This window comes from Lissotriton vulgaris, chromosome 9, assembly GCF_964263255.1.
Source record: "Lissotriton vulgaris chromosome 9, aLisVul1.2, whole genome shotgun sequence".
Classification (NCBI taxonomy): Eukaryota; Metazoa; Chordata; class Amphibia; order Caudata; family Salamandridae; genus Lissotriton; species Lissotriton vulgaris.
Window position 1 is genome coordinate 774,738,610 of NC_141697.1, and position 19,505 is coordinate 774,758,114.

General features: G+C 45.7%; 1 protein-coding gene across 1 annotated transcript in view; it reads left to right on the top strand.

Moving 5' to 3' along the window:
• LOC147692232 (neurexin-2-like) overlaps positions 1 to 19,505 on the top strand; it is a 1,848,214-nt gene that overhangs the window by 1,218,262 nt on the left and 610,447 nt on the right. The window contains exons 8-9 of the mRNA XM_086939513.1: positions 12,920 to 13,081; positions 16,886 to 17,324. Coding sequence (XP_086795639.1) covers positions 12,920 to 13,081; positions 16,886 to 17,324 — 601 coding nt within the window. The remainder of the gene's footprint in view (positions 1 to 12,919; positions 13,082 to 16,885; positions 17,325 to 19,505) is intronic.

Genomic DNA, 19,505 nt, shown 5'->3' on the forward strand with positions numbered 1-19,505 from the left:
AAGAAATTGGATGAGTTTGCTACTGGCTAGGGCTTCAGACAGGGCGGAATATCCTGGGCAACCTAGGCTCATTATCCTTTTTTTTTTTTATAATATATTTTTAATGATATTTTCATAATACAGAAATATAAAAGAAACAATATGACACTTAACATATAGGCAGTTAAAACGGGCAACACAAAACCAACTCTGCACCAGCTTGCATGTCCTTGGAGAAGGCCTGACTCTTGTGAAGTGTCCAAATGTCCTTAGGAGTTGTTTGCATCAGCTACAAGCAGAGATTTCAAGAGGTATATGTATACGTTTTTGTGTGCAGGCCAACTAAGCCTACCATTATAAAAAAATGTTTAGTTTACTACTTTAAATCAAACCTCTTCTGTTTTGGATTACTCTAAATAACGGGTATATAATTATTAAGTATTTTGATACCACTCAGTTTAAACGCCCTAGAAAGATGAAAGGTGAGTTGGCCCTATTCATGTTGGGAAGCATATATTTTCTGAGAGCAGGAGGTTGACTTACTTTAATGCGGTGCCTGTTAGTTCAGGGCTCCAGATTTCTGAGCATCATAAAAAGGATAATCCAGTTAGACCTATATATATATATTTTTATAATCTTTTTATAATTTTAAAAACAAGGTAAAGGAATAGACATACCGGGTGCCATACATTAGAACATAATAATAAGGCGAACAGGTACAAAAACAGGATAAACGCAGAGCAATAAAAGAATAGCTGAGACGCCCACGCTAGGGATTACAAAGCAGGATTTGCAACATTACAATCTATCACCCAATTTAGGCGCAAGCCCTCAGAACCTGCCCACCCGGAGAATCAGGATAGTAAAAGAAGCATGGTCACCAGATACTGGAATATAGTCAAGATCAGGATAATTCGCCAATATTACGTACTAAAGAGAAACTGAAAGAGAGAGTGAAAAGAAAGAAACCATAAAAAACGAAAGCAAAAACAAAACAATAAACCCATCCCTCCACCCTGCACCCCTGCATATGGCTATCGCCTAACCCCAACTAGCAGTGTGCCTGTCGCCCCAACTAACTAAGTACTAAAAGTAGAAAAAGTGGAGGAGGAGAGTTTCATACAGGCTCCCGGTCTCCCTTCCCCCCGCCAGAAACAAACAACCCCAGTAGCAACTAAAAAGCTATCAGAAATTATAGACATAATAAAACAGGGGAGGTTTTAAACACCGCCCAACCTCCCGCAAGCATAACGGTAGCAAATCCTGTGTCCTCTAAAGCCCCGAAATCAGACCCAGTCAGTCAATCTCATCCTTGGCCCTTCCGATCTTTCATGCGAACTCCATCCGGTAGAACCACCGTAGTCACAGAAGATTCAAAGTGCGAATCGAGTTCAATAAAGTTCAGTCTGGGACACGTCAAAAACGTTAAGTCCTTGCAAATCTCAGCCGCACGTAACCTCTCCCTCACCGACATTAAGTCCAGATGTTGTTTCCTCCGTGAACGTAATAAAACTGCCAGGGAAGGAAAAGATGTTGTTGCCATCCGATAGTCACCAATGGAAGTCTCCGGGAGTGGAGAACCGAGTGGATCTACCTCAGTCGATAGCAATGGTGGTTGCGACAATCCTTTCGAAGCACCAAGTTCGCAATTATTTATTGGCACACTGACCAAGGGCATCATTACTGCTTCCTGCACAGGGCCCTCATCCTCCGTTACTATGTGCATCATGGGAAACTCAGTTCGTTTTGGATCCTGCAATGGATCAGAGCCTGGACTCAGACGCCCAGTTTCAACTTCACCAGCGATCATTTTGTGGATAATGGCTTCCAGATGTAAATGAAGTGCCCCGATGGCGGCCAGTACGGTCCTCAACAACGGCTCACACTTCGTCCGACCCATCTCCACTTGCTCGATTTCAAACATGATCGTTCTCCCCGGAGAGCCGGGCCGCTCCGGGGGAATAGGCAAGAGCGGACAGGACGGCAATGGAGGGCGGCCTCTCGGTTAAACAGCAGCGATCTGCTTTCTGCTACTGCGAGCGAGGACCCCAACCCAGCAGTCCACGGCGGCGGCTAACCGGGTCTTCGGGACGGGGATCCCCCATCCCCACAGCCATAGACGTATCTTGTCACACTCCTTCAATAGCAACCAGACCAAATGACCGCCATCAGAATCGGCGAGGATAACCTCCACTGCAAGAGACCGGACCCTGCCTGAGTCCCACGGCCGATGTTGCTCAACTGTAGTCCGGCTGGGTCAATACTCAAGGCCCCGGCTCACAAGCTGGGTTAGGCCGAAATTCAAAACACATTACAACTCCGTCAATCAAGGCGATAAAGTTCCCGGGATTGCACCATCAGACTCAGCGACAGTTCATCAGCACGGAGGTCGGCGTAAGATCAGGATATATGACAGGATCATCTCGCTAAAGACGGAGGTCGGCGGAGCCGGGAGCCTAAGCGGCCATCTTGGTTGCTAGCGTAGCTTCTCCTGAGACCTATATATATTAACACATTTTGCCATAGACTCAGGATGTGTAAACCGCTTTGGTACATTAGGTTCTTTGTTTGCCTCAACGCTACTGCCTTATCTCGTCCTCACCTCTAAAATTTGGAATCCATCTCCAGATATGTTACAGGTACTACTAACGCTAAAGAATGTAAGCACCATAAAATTGGGGCCAGGCCAACGTCTCAGGTTTGGTGCTACATGCTCTGTCACGGAAGAGAAGACAGGATAATGAGGACCAATTCTAAACTTTCACACAATGAACCAGTTCCAACTCTGGGCACCTTCAAGATAACTACAACAGCTCAGGTTGCATCCCTGTGGATTGAGGTCCCCCATCTAACCCACAATCTTCATCTGGTTCGTTTTTTGTTAAATGTGATGTTTTGCCTCTGATTCGTAAGGAAACTGACAATGCAGGCCCCTAATGCAATCAACCTTACTTCTAGAATGATGCCCACCAAGGCACGGCCTATCGAAGCTGAAAGCTTAGCTCTGCCAAACCATACATGCAGAGCAAACTTTGTACCGTCTTCAGATGGTGATACTCATCACCTTCAAGCTCACATTTCAATCTACAACTTAATATTATTTTGGCCTGCTGCCAGACAATGAACAAGCAGGAATGCGTTATATGCCTCCATCAACATTCATCAGCCCAGACCCAGCGTTTTCTAGTCTTCATAAACATTGTTGGCCTACTTGAATTTTCAGCAAGAAATGAAATGTCAATGATGTTGCTTTTTGGCGCACCTACGTTCTAATGCTTGCATGCATCAAGGCAGGCCCCACTCAAGGCGGACGATGGAAGAGGTCTAGTCCAACTTGTCTCAGGGTTCATTACATACACAGACGCTATCATGGTGGACTTTGTATTCAGGTCTCATAAAAGGAGGCCTTTTTGGTCAGTCAGTCACTTCAGACCGACCAGGTCGCCACATACTATGTGAGTTTAGGACGAACTTCCCAGTAAATGCTCCAGAGATTGACAGGTTTTATGTTAGAAGAATTACACAGCATCCCATCCAATACTTTGAGTGTGCTGGTGACGTGGACTTTGTCTATGCAGACAACATAATGGCACATTTTAATGCAATGGAATTCTGGTACCCGTTTCCCAGCCTGCTGGTCATGAACATTTAAGAGAAGGGTCGGAACATCAACACACAACTTGTCGCTGATCAACTTGAAGGAATGAAAAATGTGGACGGTGAAAAACTCTGTAAAATGTATAATTCCCAAAACGTAGGGGGATTTCAATATTGGTGTTCAGTGGTTGTTATAAAAAGCTAGATAATAGGTGGAACAGACATCTCTGGAGCATTGATCTCTGGAACAAGGGGTGCTGTGATGCTTACAGCGCTCCCATCCTCTGCACTCGCTTGCCTTGTTGCTTTAAATCAGGCTCTGAACACCCTCTCTCTTGTAGCGGGTCCCAGCACCATTGTAAGTACCACTCCAGATGAGTTGTAATGTTTGAAAAGCATTCAGGGGCCACGGAAATGGCCATCGGTCTACTAGCTTCTTCTTTGCTTTACCAGTTTCTCCTCTCATATCTAAAGTGCGGCTTCTATTTGTGGAAATTATCTTCAACATCACATAGGATAAGTAACATTTATAGAAATTAAGCTGGAAGACCTAGATGGAAATTTCAGACCACTATCTCTCATTGCTAAAACGTAAAAACTTAAATATAAGCCACTCACTCCATTATTTTTTCTTGTTCAAATATAAACGTTATATGCCCTGCAATGGGCCATTGAACCATATTGCAAAGCAAGAACTAGGAACCGAGTATTGTAGTTGGAAAGTGTTTGAAGCTGTTAACCCTTAAACTTCACAATTTACAAAATGATGCCCTTCAGTTCGTTAAATTAAGGAGGCAGTTTTACAAATTCCTAAGGAACTTCTAGTTTGCCAATGGGGCATAAAAGCACCCAAGATAAGGCATGTCAATTTATGGCTGAGGTACCACAGCAGTTTTGACAGTCTTAGATGTCGCATACTTTTAAGTGACCTACTCTCCTGCGGAACCGTAATTTGTTTTGGTGCTACTATTGAACATCTCTTTTGCCAAAAGAAAGCTGTTCAATTAGCTTTCCCTCGAACCTCCTTCTTAGTGGAGTTACCTCTCAGGAGGGTCAGTAATACCCCCAGGCCTCTATTCCTTACCTTGTTTTTCACAGATATAATTTTGTTGACACTTCATTTTTCTAACAGATTTATGTTTTTATCTAATCCAATATCCGCGTCTAGTTCCTTTATGATGCCTCGCTTGCAGCAGAGCTAGAGAGGCCCTGAAGACACAAGAAGTCAAGGGAGACCTACACATCAATTTTAATTTAATTGGGGAGCCATAGACTTTTCAAAGCCTGTTCATCATTTGTGGTGAAAATCCTTCACTGCCCTTACTAGCATGTTTCTAAATCATGAGTTACTATATGAGCAGTATCCCCCATCGCCCATTATTAAGAAGACTGTGGAGCTTTTACTCCAGGGGTCTTTAAAGCACATTCGATCTCAGCTAGGCAAGTACTCCTAGCTATTCTTAGACACATTCTTGTCAAGCAAATCTTTAAGGCAGCAACATGGACATCTGCATGTGCCGCCTGTAAGCATTACCCAACCGATTAAAAAGGCAGGAAGGATGTTCATTTCAGCCAAGCAGTCTTTTGAAACCTGTTACATTGGTGGAAGGCTTGAGACTGATCTCCCAGAGTGCCCACGCTTGCTATTCTGCATCACAAGTTAGAAATTAGGATATGAAAAATGTAACTGTGATGTGGTTCTGGCTTTCCCACACCTAATACATATATTATTCTTATTCCCTGTCCTCCTTTTACTTTTTAGAATGCCTCCAATGGAATGTTAATTAACAACCAATAGAAAATGGGCACCAAGATGGGTGTGAGGGGACAAAATGCAGAGTGGAGTATCATTCACACATTATGCAGGCCATGCTTTTTTTAAGAGATTACCAGGTTTGAAAGAAGCAGTTTCCGGTCCCACTACTAGGTAGAAGTTCACAGAGGTTTACGGCAAAGGATGCATACCCTGGACTATCGAAGCATTCAAAATATGATTGATTGCCTGCTAAAATGATGCAGCTAAGTAAATCGATTAAGAGGTCATTGTGCTTGCTAAGTCACAGCTTAATGAGCATCTAGTCAATCACTTTTAAAATGGAGGCGACAATAAACCCTTTTATAGAATCAGCGTTGACAACAAGATCAGCATCTTCGAGGGATTTAGACTGACTGTAATAGAATGAACCAGGTTTTGTCGCATGGTACTGATTTTCGTTCTGTTTTATATTTTCAAGTTTAGCTATCGTGACACCTCCTGAGCAACATGGAGGTGAAGCCTGGCGTTATTTCTGGTAATATGTGTGTCAGTGGTAGGTTGAGGGTGCCAAGCGAGACATGGTAAAGAGAGAAGACACCAACCCGGGACTCTGCCGCTCACTTACGCTCTCCGGGCTTCCATCTAACTATGCATGTTTGATGTACTAACAAGCAGTCACCCATGGAAAGAGGGGACAGACTATTATAGAAACGACCCCCCCACGCCAACTTCCCAAGCTTCCATTGAAAACACACAAACAACTCACTCCCAGCCAAAAAGAACATCCAAAGAGCACAACTGGAAGTAAAGCACAAGATTTGATGGGTCTGGGACTTACAGCCACGGGTTCACCCTCTTTTCTGCTTTCCATCTGTCTGCTATGTACAAAATATATCTTTCTTTCAGCCATTCATTCTTTTCTTTCTTCCTTCTGTCCTGTCTGGTCTCACCTTTTTGCTCTTGCACACTGCTGTTTCCTCCTTCAGCCTCTCTTTCCTCCTCCCTGCTCTTGTGATAGTGTGAAGAGCGGTATAGGAATAGTCAAATGGACACCTTCTAAAACTGCTGGCAGCAGACGATTTATTTTCAGCACATCCGGTGAAGAAAAAAGACGCTCTTTGCTGTTAAATGAAGCGACCTGAGCCTGGGAAGGGGGGCTGAGCTAAAGTATTCTGTTCCTTCAAGCGTGTGACTGAAAAAGCAGAGGTGAATTTTTCTGAAGCAATGCCACATTTCAAAGTCCTAATAAATACATTTACTGACAGAGCTTCCAATGGATTTCATGAAAGGTATTAGCAAGAGCATAATGTCAAAATGACCAGAAAACACTCCACAAATTTCAGAGGACATTTTAATCTTTTTCGCTGAGGTTGTTCCAGGGTCTGCTTCCCGGTCTCCTCCGCAAAGCAGGCACATTTGTCAGGTGTCACCTACTGTAGAAGTTGTTGCCTGGTCTGCTCTGCATAGGGATGCTCATCTGGTTGTCTGTATTTTCATGCATCCATGTTTGATTCCACTATGTCATGCACAGTTCTGGAAGTCCCATTACTGAAAGTGACTCTGTAGCTGTGGCCTCTCTCACCTGCCCCACTGTCCAGCTGCTAGCCTCCTCGATCCCTGTAACTCACACGGATGCACTGTTCTCCTCACAGCCTCACCTGGCCAGCATTGCAGACTGGTGCTTCCTTCTACAGGCCCACCCACTGTATCCACTGGACAGGGTTCCTCTCACCCTGTGCCACAGACCAATATGAGCTCCTTCCCCCTCACACATACCTTCTGTTATCAAACGCATATCACTCCCCTCAGCTGCCTCTTAGCACAGACCCCAGCTCTTCCTTTCTCATTAATATCCAATGTATTCTCATGTTAAATTTTCTTATCATTAGTAAATCTAGAACTTAAAAAAAATCCTTATGTGAGTGACACATGTTCCCCGATATATTGCGATTTCCACTCTGTTGATGGAAGGTCTCATTTTAATATCTGAAATTAGAAGTAGGAACGGACAGTTTTCGAGTTATAGACACTACATACAAAAATCTAGTAATGTCTTTGGAGACTCCAAACCTTAACACCGATCCTCATCCTATCATTGCTTGCCCCTCCTGTTGCCGTCTTAAGGCAGTTGTCTTATCACGCCTTACAGATGTGCTGGACCTGGATAGAAGAAAACCATTCTCTATCAAATGCACTATTTATGGATAGAATGAATAAGTTCTTTCTGGCTCTTCACCTCTCTCTCGAGGTAGTAGACACAGTGTCCTAGAACTTTCCTTGTTAGAAATGGGATAATCCTGTACCGCAGCCGGCATTTTTGTACGTAAAAATGGAGAACCAGATGTACAAAGGTTTGCATATGTCACAATCAGTCTGATCCGCTAAATCAAAGATTTCACAACTTACTAAACCCATTGAGTGATTATGATTTTGTTTATCAACGTGCTACATAGGTTTAGAAATTATTACTGCTTTGCAGTTTGGAAGGGGCGAGTTTGGGGCATCCCTTTCAAACTGCCAATCGGTATCCTATGTATCAAGGGTTTGCAACCAGATACCAACTCCCATTTGAGGTGCAACTGATTTGCAAAAGGGAACCAGTTCCCTTTAGAGCCCCTCCCACTTAGGAATCAAGGTGGCAACTTCAGAGAGTAAGCAGTGGTTCTTTTGACCAATGTCTGCTCAGTAGTTTAGTAGGCTACTGACGTGTCTGAATGACGATTTTTTTCTAAATGGATTTTTTTTAAAGCAACCCAATTTCCTTAAGAAAACTCAGATTGACATAAAAAAAGTAAAATAATTCCACAGGGAGGCTGGTCTGCTGTCCCATGCAGGCCACCATGTTTTTTAAGATATTAAATCAAAGAGAGTCTTGTGAATAGGTCCATTCTTTCATAGTTGGTTCGCAGGTAAACTGCGGAATGCAAAAAAAGTCTGTACACAATTTACGACTGCTTTCTGTGACCAGTATATTAGTACATCAGGACCAGAGTCCTTCATCTCTGAGGTAAGCAGAGGTCCAATTTAAATCTTTAGAAGCCTTTAGAGATAGGGCAGAGCCTCTCTGTCATTTTACCCCTGCTGAGGTATTAGAGATAGTTTCCCTTAGATTCCTTTCTCTGTAATGGAATTGCCTACTCTCATTTCCAGCTATCCTTATATGAAAGAAGAAGAACCCTCTCTTGTCCACCCGATGAAAGAAAGCCCCAGTTTGCACAGGGCATCTTATCAAAGAAATCAGTCTTTTATCTATTTTATGCCACGCCCTCTAATTAGACCCCCTTGTCTCAGACAGTCTCCCTTTACTGGAAGTAAAACGTGTCTGCTTTTAGCTCACACCCTTCAGTGCAAAGAAATGTGCACACCGTACGACCACTGGCAGCAGGAGAGCCATATCCTCACATCTTACACTAGCATTCGAGCTCACTATAGACCACTAAAAGGAGTAAAATATATCCTACCAAAACAGCAGCTTCCTTCACAAGTACATTATTTTACATCCTCCCACAAACTGAGGGAGAAAAAGGTTAGCTTTCACATCTTAAAGACATGGAGATTCAATGTTGGTTTAAAAGTGATCTCCTCTATCTCATTGATTCCCTTTGTAGAGCGGCTGTATCCTATCCCGCGGCACCGCCCTCAGAGAGGTCATCTGTTGTACTGCTTCAGACCCCTGAACCTTATGGCCCTGTTATGCTGCTCTGCCAGACCAGATCCACCTCTGTAACTGAGGATGAATGTAGTGCGGCACCTGATCAGAGAGTAGGAGATCCCACTCACACTTACTTCAGAAGGAGGCAATATCTACTCCTGCGACACATTCACAGAGGTTAGAGATAAGTCCCAATCTTTCAATTCTTCCTAGAGAGCGCATATTGTCAAACAGGCCCACTGGACATAAACTGAAGGCTACAATGAGAAATAATGAGAAAATGAAGTCTAAACCAAATTACTAGGATAAATCATCTTGCCAATGGATTGTTTAACAGTCCAATTGTGGGTTTTTATTTTTGTGTATGACTTTGGGAATCTAATTTAGACCCACTATCAGAATAGCTGTATATCTCATAAGGAGCTAATTTGCATTCTAGCTGCAGAGAGGGTGAAACATTAGCCCATCCACGTTATGAACAAGTAGTAAAACGAGGTCAGCAAATGAAAACACATATAGCTACTTATATCAATTTTATATGCACATTAAAATATTTAAATAAAGTAAAACATGCTAACAACATTTGTTAATTTATTGGATGCTTTTAGGGTTGAGAACGTTTTCCATCATTGATAAGTTAGCTTTATAGGCAGAATACCATGCCATGTGGTTGCATGTTTCTGCTAAAATTGAATAGGAGTGACCTGCCTCATGACCGCTACAAAAAGCTACCCTGATTTGTAGAATTGCTCTGCTTTCACATTGTGCTCCACTTTGTATCCTCAGGTTCCAAAGTGGTTTTCTATGCTTATGAAGCTGGCCTGCCTCTGCCACTCCGGATCCCTCAGCAGAGCCCACCTCTGCTACTCCAGATCCCTCAGAGCAGGGCCTGTCTCTTCCACTCCGGATCCCTCAGCAGAGCCCACCTCTGCTACTCCAGATCCCTCAGAGCAGGGCCTGTCTCTTCCACTCCAGATCCCTCAGAGCAGAGCCCGTCTCTGCCACTCCGGATCCCTCAGCGCAGAGCCCACCTTTGCCACTCCAGATCCCTCAGCGCAGAGCCCGCCTCTGCCACTCCAGATCCCTCAGCAGAGCCTGCCTCAGACACTCCACATGCCTCAGCAGAGTCTGCCTCGGACACTTCAGATCCCTCAGCAGAGCCCGCCTCTGCCACTCCAGATCCCTCAGCAGAGCCCGCCTCTTCCACTCTAGATCCCTCAACAGAGTCTGCCTCGGACACTTCAGATCCCTCAGCGCAGAGCCCGCCTCCACTCCAGATCCCTCAACAGAGCCCGCCTCTGCCACTCCAGATCCCTCTGCAGAGTCTGCCTCTGCCACTCCAGATCCCTCAGCAGAGCCTGCCTCGGACACTCCAGATCCCTCAACAGAGCCCGCCTCGGACACTCCAGATCCCTCAGCAGAGCCTGCCTCGGACACTCCAGATCCCTCAACAGAGCCCGCCTCTGCCACTCCAGATCCCTCAGCAGAGCCTGCCTCTGCCTCTCCAGATCCCTCAGCAGAGCCTGCCTCTGCCACTCCAGATCCCTCAGCAGAGCCCGTCTCTGCCACTCCGGATCCCTCAGCGCAGAGCCCACCTCTGCCACTCCGGATCCCTCAGCGCAGAGCCCACCTTTGCCACTCCAGATCCCTCAGCAGAGCCTGCCTCAGACACTCCACATGCCTCAGCAGAGTCTGCCTCGGACACTTCAGATCCCTCAGCAGAGCCCGCCTCTGCCACTCCAGATCCCTCAGCAGAGCCCGCCTCTTCCACTCCAGATCCCTCAACAGAGTCTGCCTCGGACACTTCAGATCCCTCAGCGCAGAGCCCGCCTCCACTCCAGATCCCTCAACAGAGCCCGCCTCTGCCACTCCAGATCCCTCTGCAGAGTCTGCCTCTGCCACTCCAGATCCCTCAGCAGAGCCTGCCTCGGACACTCCAGATCCCTCAACAGAGCCCGCCTCGGACACTCCAGATCCCTCAGCAGAGCCTGCCTCGGACACTCCAGATCCCTCAACAGAGCCCGCCTCTGCCACTCCAGATCCCTCAGCAGAGCCTGCCTCTGCCTCTCCAGATCCCTCAGCAGAGCCTGCCTCTGCCACTCCAGATCCCTCAGCAGCCCGCCTCTGCCACTCCAGATCCCTCAGCAGAGCCCGCCTCTGCCACTCCAGATCCCTCAGCAGAGCCTGCCTCGGACACTCCAGATCCCTCAACAGAGCCCGCCTCTGCCACTCCAGATCCCTCAGCAGAGCCTGCCTCTGCCACTCCAGATCCCTCAGCAGAGCCTGCCTCTGCCACTCCAGATCCCTCAGCAGAGCCCGCCTCTGCCACTCCAGATCCCTCAGCAGAGCCCGCCTCTGCCACTCCAGATCCCTCAGCAGAGCCTGCCTCGGACACTCCAGATCTCTCTGGATAAACGGTGTCCCACAATAAAGGTCCTTCGGAGCAGAGATTGCCTTTCACACTCCAGACCCTTACAAGCAACGAGTGTTTCATCCTCCAGGTCCCTCAGAGGAGAGAGGACCTTTTGCACTAGAGATCACTCGTGGGCAACTTTGAACATTACACTCCAGATTCCTCAGAGAAGAAACAGCCTTTTGCACTCCAGATCCCCTGAGGAGACAATGAGACAATGTCTCTAGCACGTCAGATCCCTCAATGAGGAGATTACCCCTCCTCACTATGAACTTCAGAGGAAGACAAACACACACACACACTTAGGTCCCAGGAAAGGAACACATTTTCACTTTCTTCAGTTTCTCAAGAGGATGCTCTTTCTGATAGGTCCTGATTGAGAGAGAGGAAAAAGATTCTTACACTTTACATTCATCTGTGAAAAGAGAAACTCCTCTCTTAATGTAGGTCCCGGGTCGTAGCACTCCCGGCCTACCCTTGCAGTGCATTGGGACCAGGGCAGGTCATGTGGGCAAAACCCCTTCAGAACACCTCAATTGACAGCCCCCGATCAGGGCCTAAACACTGGCAGCAGGTCAGGGCCTCACTGGTATCAAGACTGAGGGTGCCAGACACTCGCAACATGCCAGACCTACTCAGTCATTAAAACCCAGGGCTGGTTTAAGATGTTCCAGGTGGCATTGAGCATTGTTACTATGGGTGGAGGGAGCTTCACAGACCCTGGACATATTTTGCATGTGGCCACGTCAGTTTGTGACATGCCACATTCACGACCGAGATGGATGACACATCCTTAGATATTTACAAGCATTAAGTTTGGAAGTTGTAGAGCATTTGAAATTAATCATGGGTTACCCACCCCAGAGCAGGAGCTGATGGATTTTAATTGTGTCATCCACATTCTCGAATAAAATCCATCATCTATGAACAACATCTCTTAGCCAATACCCCACCAAGGTATTTCTGATTGAACCTTATCCAACCACAGTCCTTGAATGTAGCTAACTCACTCACATATCTCTTGTAGGACACGTTATTCTCCCAACAACCCAACCTTACCTTCTATTCTTTCTTCTTCTCTTGCATCATCCACCATTTTCCTTCTTTCTGTTGGGAAACGCTGTGGGCCCAATACATGATGATGATTTTTCAGTGGCTCTTCTGCCTGACTGTTGCATTCTGAGAGCTCTAGTTCTGAGGAACTACGAATCCCCGGATGCAGTGGTAACGGCTGTGCAACAATGGGTCCACATGCCGGAAGCTGGCTGTTCTGGTTCCAACAACCCATCAAATCTTGTGCTCCGGAAATGTAGAAAAACTCACCAAAACAACCTACCCAGCATTGGGCTACCAACCGCTCGTCATTCAGCTGGAATATCGGCAACAAGCAGACATAAAAATGGGTTTGGTGCGTCACTCCTGAGTCCTGCCAACCGACCTGTGCCACCAGGATAACCAGTGTCTCTTTCTCCCCTCCCCACTACCCCATTCCCTTCCCCTATTTTGTGTGACTGTTCCACAGGTGACAATCTCTGTTGACGGGATCCTGACTTCCACCGGCTATACTCAGGAAGACTACACCATGCTGGGGTCTGATGACTTCTTCTACATCGGAGGAAGCCCGAACACAGCCGACCTACCCGGCTCTCCGGTCAGCAACAACTTCATGGGCTGTCTGAAGGATGTGAGTATCCCTGTCACCTGGTACTGGTGGGCAAGTCTGAGACGGGCAGGAAGTGTGCTCTGCGCCAGGCAGCTTTGCCTATGCGCCTCAGTTCTGACTGCCATACTCCTCCTAATCTAGTAATGAGATCCACTCATACCTCTCAATGCGCTCACTGCTGACCATCACTCCTCTTTTTCCATACACTACTGCTATGCAGCTGAGTTATGCCCTGTAGGAACCTATAATATTTTAATATCTAAATTCAAATGTTACTCTTTCAAAGGTTCCCAGGCATGACATCTAGCATAGTTTGCATTTCCTAAGCCGGGACCAGCACAGCCATATCAATGTACCTCAGTTCGGTTCCCAAGTAGTTGACACAGGGCTTTAAGTGGAATGAAAAAACTGGGGGGTCTCTCAAAGGGGCGTGGCCAATGTAATTAAGGGTGTGGCTTAAAACACATAAAGTAAAAATCTGAGCTTATCACAGTGACATGTATTTTGCTGTTTTTGACATTGCATCCAGATATATGATACAATAAGTAACATCATCCCTACAACAAGTCAGGACTATTGGCTTTGTCAATGGTTGGTAAGTGCATAAGATAAATAAGCAGCAACAATGGCTTGTATACAATATTTAAAAAGCTTCCGTTTAAATCTCTGATCACACCACGACAATGTTGCTGCTCCTGAGTTTCAAAAAGAGAAGGGAAATCCAGATAAAAGGATTTCCCTTCCCCTACATCGCTCACCTGGCAAGACCTCATGCTGTAACTTCTCCACTTGTGAGAAGTGAGCAGTGTGAGCACGCGCACATCCATGTGCCTGTTGTCACTGCAGTCCAGCAGGGCACAAAACAGAGCCTGATAGAGGCCCATTTCAGGGCCTCCTTTAAAAAACTGCCGGTGCTCAGCACCGGTGAGACCCGGCCCACTTAAAGCCCTGAGCTGACATACTTTAGTGCTGAACCTACTCCCCTCCACACACGGCCAGATCCGCTTGGGCACCTTAATTTGTGCCCGCCGCGTTGCCCTCATCTATTTCAGTACTGGAGCCCAGCCACGATTCTGGCATTACCCCTCCTTCTTGACCTGCAGCTTCACCCACTATTGCAGTACTGGGTGCCGCACACAGCTCTGCAGATTCTCCACAATCTCTGACCTTCAGCACCCCCTGCTATTTTATTTCCAGGCTCTGCACAGGGCCACCATTCCACCGCCCTAGTTCCAGGATTCACCCACATGCCCTTGAGCTTCATATTTTCTCCTGTCTGTCTCTGAGGCATGGAGTATGATGCAGTCAGTCCCTTCCCCGCTGCCACTGAATCCCTTTCCCTCCGTGACCTTGTGCTCTTCCTCTCCCCCCTGTGTTTGTCTCCCGACGTTCATCTAATGAATGTTGTGTCGAGGCACCTGACATGCCTGCTTTAACATCCTGACAGCCAAATTAAAAATTGATCTTTTTGACTGACTTTTTTTCTCCTCCTGGAGAAAAGTGCCATTCCGTCGCCCCCGGCCGTTCATCCGTCTAGCGCCCAGGCCGCGGCGTTAGCTAAAGACAGAAAAACATATGCGTTTTCGGGAACCCCTCTCATCTTTCTATGTCACTTTTGGACACTGTTGTCTACTGAACCCAGCAAAGCCTAACTCATCGGTGCCTTACAACCTTCGGCGGTGTGCGGCTTTGTTTCTCTCCCTTGTAAGCTTTTGACAAAGCATCTTTCCTTGCATCATGGCAGCTGAGCCGCTGAAGGAACTGCTGAGATTACCTCAATACTGGTCCCCACCCCCTAGCTGTCTTTCCTTGCAGAGTGCCAGCCACTGCACGATTACGGCTAGTTATAGGCTACATTAGAGATTTGTGTTGGATTTTAAGGGGGGTACCTCCCCACCCAAAAAAATTATATATTTATAAATGTATATATATATATATATATATATATATATATATAGGTGCCTCTTCATGGCGAGGAAGAGCTGAGGTGGAGTTTAAAACCAAGAATAGAAAATGTAAGAATTCAAAGGCTAGTAATGATGCATGGTGGGTGCAAAGGGCATTCCATAGAGGTTAGACAAAAAAGACAGTAATAACAGATATAGGGAAGGCATAGCGGAAAAGAAAAGAAAGGTTAAGTATAAATTAGGGTGGATGGAAAGGTCAATAGGTGATATAGGTCAGATAGAGGAAGGGATAGAACCAGGTGATAGGTGAGAAGTGGGTACAAGAAAGAAATAGCAGAAATCAAAAGGACGAGAAAAGAGCGTGGAGAGCGGATGGACAAACTTGGGTGATAGGAAGGAAGAGGTAGAATTGCAGGCAACAAATCAGGGACAGAAAAGCGTGAGGGAGAAGGCAAAGAGAAATGAGGTAGAAAGAAAGGAAGTATCTGAGAATGGACAGGGAAGAGATGGAGTACAGAAATACAATGGAAAATAGAAGGCCATTGGAAGAGTGATGAATGGGAGTGGGTAAAGGTGATGAGATGAAGAGTGGGTTAAAACACGACAGAAGCAATTGAAGGGTTAGATGTTCTAAAAAATAAGCGCGGTATGAGAAAAGAAATGTAGAGCAGGGATACGCAAAGGAAGGGAGGTTAACAAATAGGAAATCTGCAGAATGGTAAACACAATGACATAGGGTCCATGTACATTATCAGAAGAAAAGATTATAAAAAGACTAGTGTGTAGAAAGAGGAGGGAAAAATAGAAAAAATACTTATTTAAGTTTACTGACGTGCGAGGTGCTTGAAAGATTACTAAGACACTGAAGTTGTGGCATCCACGAAATAGAACACTGTGAGAATCCCAAGGGGTTAGGCAAATAATGCAGAATACAGTACACATAGAAAGAGGAAGTAACAAGGAGAAATAATGATATTTCTCCTCATTATGCCTCAACTGGGGAGGCGCAGCATTTCGATGCATTCTCAGGGCTACCAGTAATGGTACATCTGGGAATACGCCAAAATCCAAGGGTGAATGCGTGGACCCATGCCCCAACCATGTAGCACCCCACCGATGCAGAGTAACGCAACGATTTGTGCTGCGTTGCTCTAGATTTATGCCACACAAGGTGGCTTTGCGTGGATTGATAAATCTAACTTAAGAGTTGCATTGCTCTTGTGCCCTGTTGCATGGCACAAGGGCGACACAACTCTTTAATAAATATGCTCCACACTGTTCTTAACTTCATATCTACTTCCTTGGTAGGTAATATTGTGGAGTCCATATATGTGCAGGTCTCTGTTTAATTTTTTTATAGAATGGTAAAACACCTTTCTGCATCATTTAGTGACATAAAACTGGAAAAGCTGAAAAGAGGGAGAGGAAAGCAAGATAAAAGGAGGATGGAATGAGAGAGAAGAAAGATAAGAAAAAGATAGCACTGTAAAATATAAGAACAAGACTGATATGAGACCTTAAACTCAGGAAATAGGAACATATAAAAAGTAACTTTAGGGAGGAGCAAGGAAACACGGAACAGAGAGTGAGAGGGAGGTTGCTAGAGAAAATCATAGGAGCAGGTGTAAGAGGTGAGAAGGAGTGGGAAACATAAAGGAGGAAAGGGTGAGAAGGGATGCTAGTCGGGGTGTAGGGGGAGGATTAGGTGGAATTACAACAGAAAAAAGTATTGAGCTGTTAGGAGACAAGGAAGGGAGCAATAGTGCATAAAAGACGTTCCGAAGAAGTACAAATCAGACCTAGCTTCCTTTCCGCTTCCCTTTCTTAATGCTGCGAAAACACAACCCCATACACTCTGTCTCTTGAACTCCGCCTCCTCCTCACTCTTGTCTCTGTCCATTGCTCCCCACACACCCAGGTCATCTACAAGAACAATGACTTCAAGCTGGAGCTGTCGCGCCTGGCCAAAGAGGGGGACCCCAAGATGAAGATTAACGGCGACTTGCTCTTCCGCTGTGAAAACGTGGCAGCCCTGGACCCGGTCACCTTTGAGGCACCAGAGGCCTACATCTCCCTACCCAAGTGGAACACCAAGAAAACAGGGTCCATCTCCTTCGACTTCCGCACCACCGAGCCCAACGGCCTGCTTCTGTTCAGCCACGGCAAACTGCACCCATCGCGGGAAGGCCGGGCTGAGCGGCAGCAAAAGGCGGACTACTTCGCGGTGGAGCTGCTTGATGGCTTTCTCTACCTCCTCCTGGATATGGGCTCCGGCGGCATCAAGATGAAGGCCACCAACAAGAAGGTGAACGATGGAGAGTGGTGCCACGTGGACTTCCAGCGAGATGGACGAAAAGGTGGGTGTTCCTTTGCAGTGGTATATCTGCATGCTGCCATAGAACATACAGAGGCCATACACCCCAATAGCATCCTTCACCTGTAGCAATGAATGTTTGTTGAAATAAAACCTACAGGTACATAAAATGCAGATTGGGAGATGCCCAGGACATTGTGGTCAGTGAAACCAGGAAAATGCCCTGTAATTTTACTCCTTGTCTTTAATCTCTGCGCATCAAACACATTTCTCCAAAGCAGGAGCTGGGGAGGGGATGTTAGTGATGTCCTATTTCGTCTTTAAAAACGAAAAATGTGCCAGATCAAATTTCCAACTGGTCAAGCACAATCAGAGAGTAAATATAGTCACACTTTTAAACTAGCAGTGTAGGTGGGCGGTAAACAGAGAGGAGTGAAAAATTATACCGAGGCAATTTTATTGACATATTTCCTGAGATTTCGCATTATGTGATATAACGCCATTTTTGGCCACAGAAGGCTGGGTTGGGCAGAAAATATCTTTACTTGAAAGACATTTTCAATTCATACCAGTGTCGAGTGGGCAGTGCTTATTTAAACCAACTGGTTACAGGTGGGACCCACCAGCACGCATTTTTGGAGACAGGCCTCTTTTTCTGCAGCGGACTTTGGGGCAGAGCAAGAGAGAGAAAAGCACAAAACGGGGAAAGACGGGAGAAGTGAAAGATGGAAAAACAGTGACAAAATGAGAAAATCGGGATGGAAAAGAACCCGCAAAAGTGGGATAAAGAGGCAGGGATTGTCTGGTGGTGAATTAAAGATGTATGAGGTGGAGTAACCTCTAATCACCCTCACTATTTAGTGCCCACATCCTCATATAGCGTCAACCACGGGCTTCTGAGCAAATCTTTGAGCTCCAGCACGTATTTTTTTTTTAACAAATTAATTACTAGTATCCCACCTGACTTTTTTACGCGGTGTCCCTTCGGATATAAGCATTCCTTTTACTTTTTTGACAAAATTTTGCTCAAAACAATTACACAATTTCAGGCAGAAGGAGTAAACATATAACAATAATCTGAGAAATGAGTTTAGAGGCGGGCACTTCATCCGTAGCATAGCAAGGATGCCATGGGCCCTAGTACAAGCAAGGAAAATGGCCCACAGGTTTGTTCTGACGAGGCTTAGGCTGGGGATAGCCCATGGGTTGGTGGCTTTTCCACAATTAAAGAGACAGCCGGCTGGACCATGCCCATGTGATGGCCACTCGAAGCAGAGTACCCTGCACTTTTTGCTAATTTGCACATTATTCATGAATTTGAGGATTGTCTATTTAAAACCACTTTTCCAAAAATATGCTATTTTTAATGTGGAGGATGCCATGAATATGATCTATGAATTGAACTCGCCGGACAAATGTTTTTTTATTGCAACGTTTTTATGTAAGTCTATGCAACTCAGAAAGAGTATGATTTTTTTGAATTCCTTATGTGTTTTTTAACTTATGTGCTTCTCTACTGTTAACATTTTGCTTGCTTGCTTTTATGGTCATTACTTTTGAATGCACCGAATAAAGCTTCATGAAATGAAATGAGTGTTGGTGGGGTAGTAAAGTAAGCAATTAGCAAGGTTCAATGGGCCCGGTGCACTGCACCTGCTGCACCAATAGTACTTACTCACCAGCCCCTCATGGGTGCAGCTGGCACATGAATAGCTTGTGCAGAGAGAAGAGTAAATACAGTGTCAGAGGCTGGTCGTCATCAAGTGAATGTCGACCTTCACACGACCCCTTGATCAAAATTGTGTCCACCAAGCAGGGGCTTTTGCTTATGCATGCCGGGACATTCAGGAATGGTCATCTGATTGACAGTCACGTTGCTGCCTAACTCGATCAGAAACCCAGTTACCTGGCGCGTTACCCCTTTTTTACCCAGCGCTTCAGCTTGGTGTTTATTCATTCCATGTTTCTAAATGTAGCCTTCCTCTGTAAGTTATGCGTTTGTTACCGCCGTTTATTGCAGGAAAGCATTACCGGCAATTGCAGCGACACCTTGGCAACTCATCTCCAAAAGATAAACAGATACTGTGCCGTACTGAAGGCCTTAACAGTCTCAAATAAAGGCAATTATTTAGCACCTGTTCCAATTTAGGACTAAACGTGCTGTCAGTAACACATCACATTTGTAAGATAGCACCTTCCTTCCTTCTTCGAATACACAAATCTG